This window comes from Cherax quadricarinatus, chromosome 21 (assembly GCF_038502225.1).
Source record: "Cherax quadricarinatus isolate ZL_2023a chromosome 21, ASM3850222v1, whole genome shotgun sequence".
In the NCBI taxonomy this organism is placed as follows: domain Eukaryota; kingdom Metazoa; phylum Arthropoda; class Malacostraca; order Decapoda; family Parastacidae; genus Cherax; species Cherax quadricarinatus.
In genome coordinates, this window is record NC_091312.1 from 9,690,988 (window position 1) to 9,693,430 (window position 2,443).

General features: G+C 35.8%; 1 protein-coding gene across 1 annotated transcript in view; it reads left to right on the plus strand.

Annotated features, from left to right (window-relative positions):
* The first annotated feature begins 1,097 nt into the window (after window positions 1-1,097).
* Window positions 1,098-2,443, plus strand: part of LOC128689191 (uncharacterized) — a 51,691-nt gene continuing 50,345 nt past the window's right edge. The window contains exons 1-2 of the mRNA XM_070087206.1: window positions 1,098-1,244; window positions 2,329-2,443. The exon at window positions 2,329-2,443 is cut by the window's right edge and continues 19 nt beyond it. Of these exons, the coding sequence (XP_069943307.1) occupies window positions 1,202-1,244; window positions 2,329-2,443 (158 nt within the window). The 5' untranslated portion in view covers window positions 1,098-1,201. The remainder of the gene's footprint in view (window positions 1,245-2,328) is intronic.

The window sequence follows — 2,443 nt, forward strand, 5'->3', positions numbered from 1 at the left end:
TATAATTCCCGACTATATATATGTCGTGCCGAATAGGCAGAACTTGCGATCTTGGCTTAAATAGCAACGCTCATCTTGCCATATAGGACAAGCGAAAATTTGTGTATGCAATAATTTCGCCAAAATCATTCTGAACCTAACGAAAAAAATATATTTCACTGTGTTTGTTTAGTATTAAATTGTAAACAAATATATATATATATATATATATATATATATATATATATATATATATATATATATATATATATATATATATATATATATATAGAGAGAGAGAGAGAGAGAGAGAGAGAGCTACATAAAAAATACCATTGAAAATAGGTAATAAAACCTGAGCGCTTTCATGTGCTACACATATCTTTAGAGGAAGATATGTAAGCACATGAGAGCGCTCAGGTTTTATTTCCTGTTTTCATTGTTTTTTTCATATTTGCAATCACACGTTTTATTGTGATTTCTTCCATATAGCAAGATATTACTACCGAATAATTGTTTCCACTGAAAGTGCACGATTATCAGTCAACACTACTGACCAGGTTGTTAGTGATGGCAGCGGCCATCGTGTGACCTCGTACCCGAATCTAATATAGCCGAGGACAAAGCTGTATTTAAGGTGTGTTATGCTAGGCTGCGTTTTTTCTTCCGTACCGAGTGTTATAACAGCGCCGGCCGCTAGAGATGCCACGCTGAGACTCAGTCGAAATGCTTTATTAAAAAAAAATTCCAATCTTTGCTAAATATACTCCACATTTGTTACATCTTCATACATCTCCGTTATGTATTACTGATGAAAACAGATTTTGAGTTTTTGGAGACGGAAATACCATGTCTATGCCCTAAAAGAGGAGCGGGGATGTAGCACTTCAGAGAGATTTAAATTTTGGTGTCTATAGACTCCTGGCAAGACAACTATTGAATGAACGATGATTAATGTGTTTCCTTCTTTGGGTCGCTTTACCTTATTGGGAAACTGCGATGTGATAAAATGACAAAAATAAAACTAAATTATTCAACCAAATGTATGAAAAAGAAATATTCACTTGAAACAAATATTGCAGTAAGTCATGTTCTGGCGTGAAAAAAAAAGGTAGGCGGTGAGAGAGGAGGATTGTATGCCACAGGGCAGTGAGGTGCCAGCCACAGTGCCAGCCACAGTGCCAGCCACAGTGCCAGCCACAGCGCCAGCCACAGTGCCAGCATGTTGTCTTTTGCTACTGTCGCAGTCTGCCTCCTCCTCACAGGTAAGAACGTAATAATAATTATATCTATTTTATTTTTAAAACAGTTTTACCCTAGGAAATACGATACTTGCCGCAATTAATATGAAGCGTTGGAGACACGGTCTTTCTTCTGCTAATGGCAAGAAAAATACGCTACCAAACTTTACTCACCTAGGAATTGATTCCCTGATCTCCCTGGCAGAAGTCGCTCATGTAAGAAACAGTGAAGGAAGAGTTAGGATAAGATTCAAAACGAGTCAAGCAGAAACTGTCCAGTAAACTCGCCGAGGGGCGAGTTTACTGGACAGCGATACGTAGCCTCTGATTAAACATACGGACGTAGTGAGAGTCGTTGCATTACATCCCAAAGAGGTGACGCCGTTATTGATATTAATTTCATCCTTAGCCACTTCACTTTGTAGATATTGTTACCTTCATAAATTACCATTATTTAAACTAATAGATCCAGATGATTGTCATCTATCATAATCAGATAAGGTCAATGTTAGAGCAAAACTTGGTTAGATTTAGATTACCGATGGAAATATAAACAGTATCTTCCAAAATAGCAAAGTTCCTATATTTAATAAGAGAAGTGTGTGTAAATATGCGTTTCCAGTGTTTAACAGAAGTGTGAGAAATTTCAAGTTTTTCAAAAAAATATAAAGATATATGTCAAGCATGAGCTGCAGTAACAGGAAAGATAAATAACATAAATTTCATAATGAAACATTTATTATGGCCACCACTGAAATAAGAGACAAACTAAATCAAGATATTTGAATGTTTCCCATTATATAATTATGAAAAAAATAATTTCCTGATTGCTATACAAACAGTATTTTATTTTGCATGAATTCAATATACAAAAACGGGTAAAAACACTATCATAAAACAAATTAAGATGGAATGCTAACAGGCTGATACTGTAGTTGTGTGTTTATCAAAAACAACAAAAAGCCAATAAAATTTATTCATGAACTCTCCTAATTAATTAAAAGAAAAAATGCTTAACAAATTTAAGTTTTATTTACTTTTGACATTAATTCTAAGACATAAGCTGTTTCAGTATTTTTTGACAATAAAATGTGTGGAATGTGAGCAGCAGGTGGGAGCAGTGAGGCGGTCCAGAAGCGGTGGGTGAGGACCTGGGACCTGGATTCTTTAGACAACTGGCAGGAGAGACGTCTTCCTTGTGCTGGCAAGGCTGCCATCCTTGA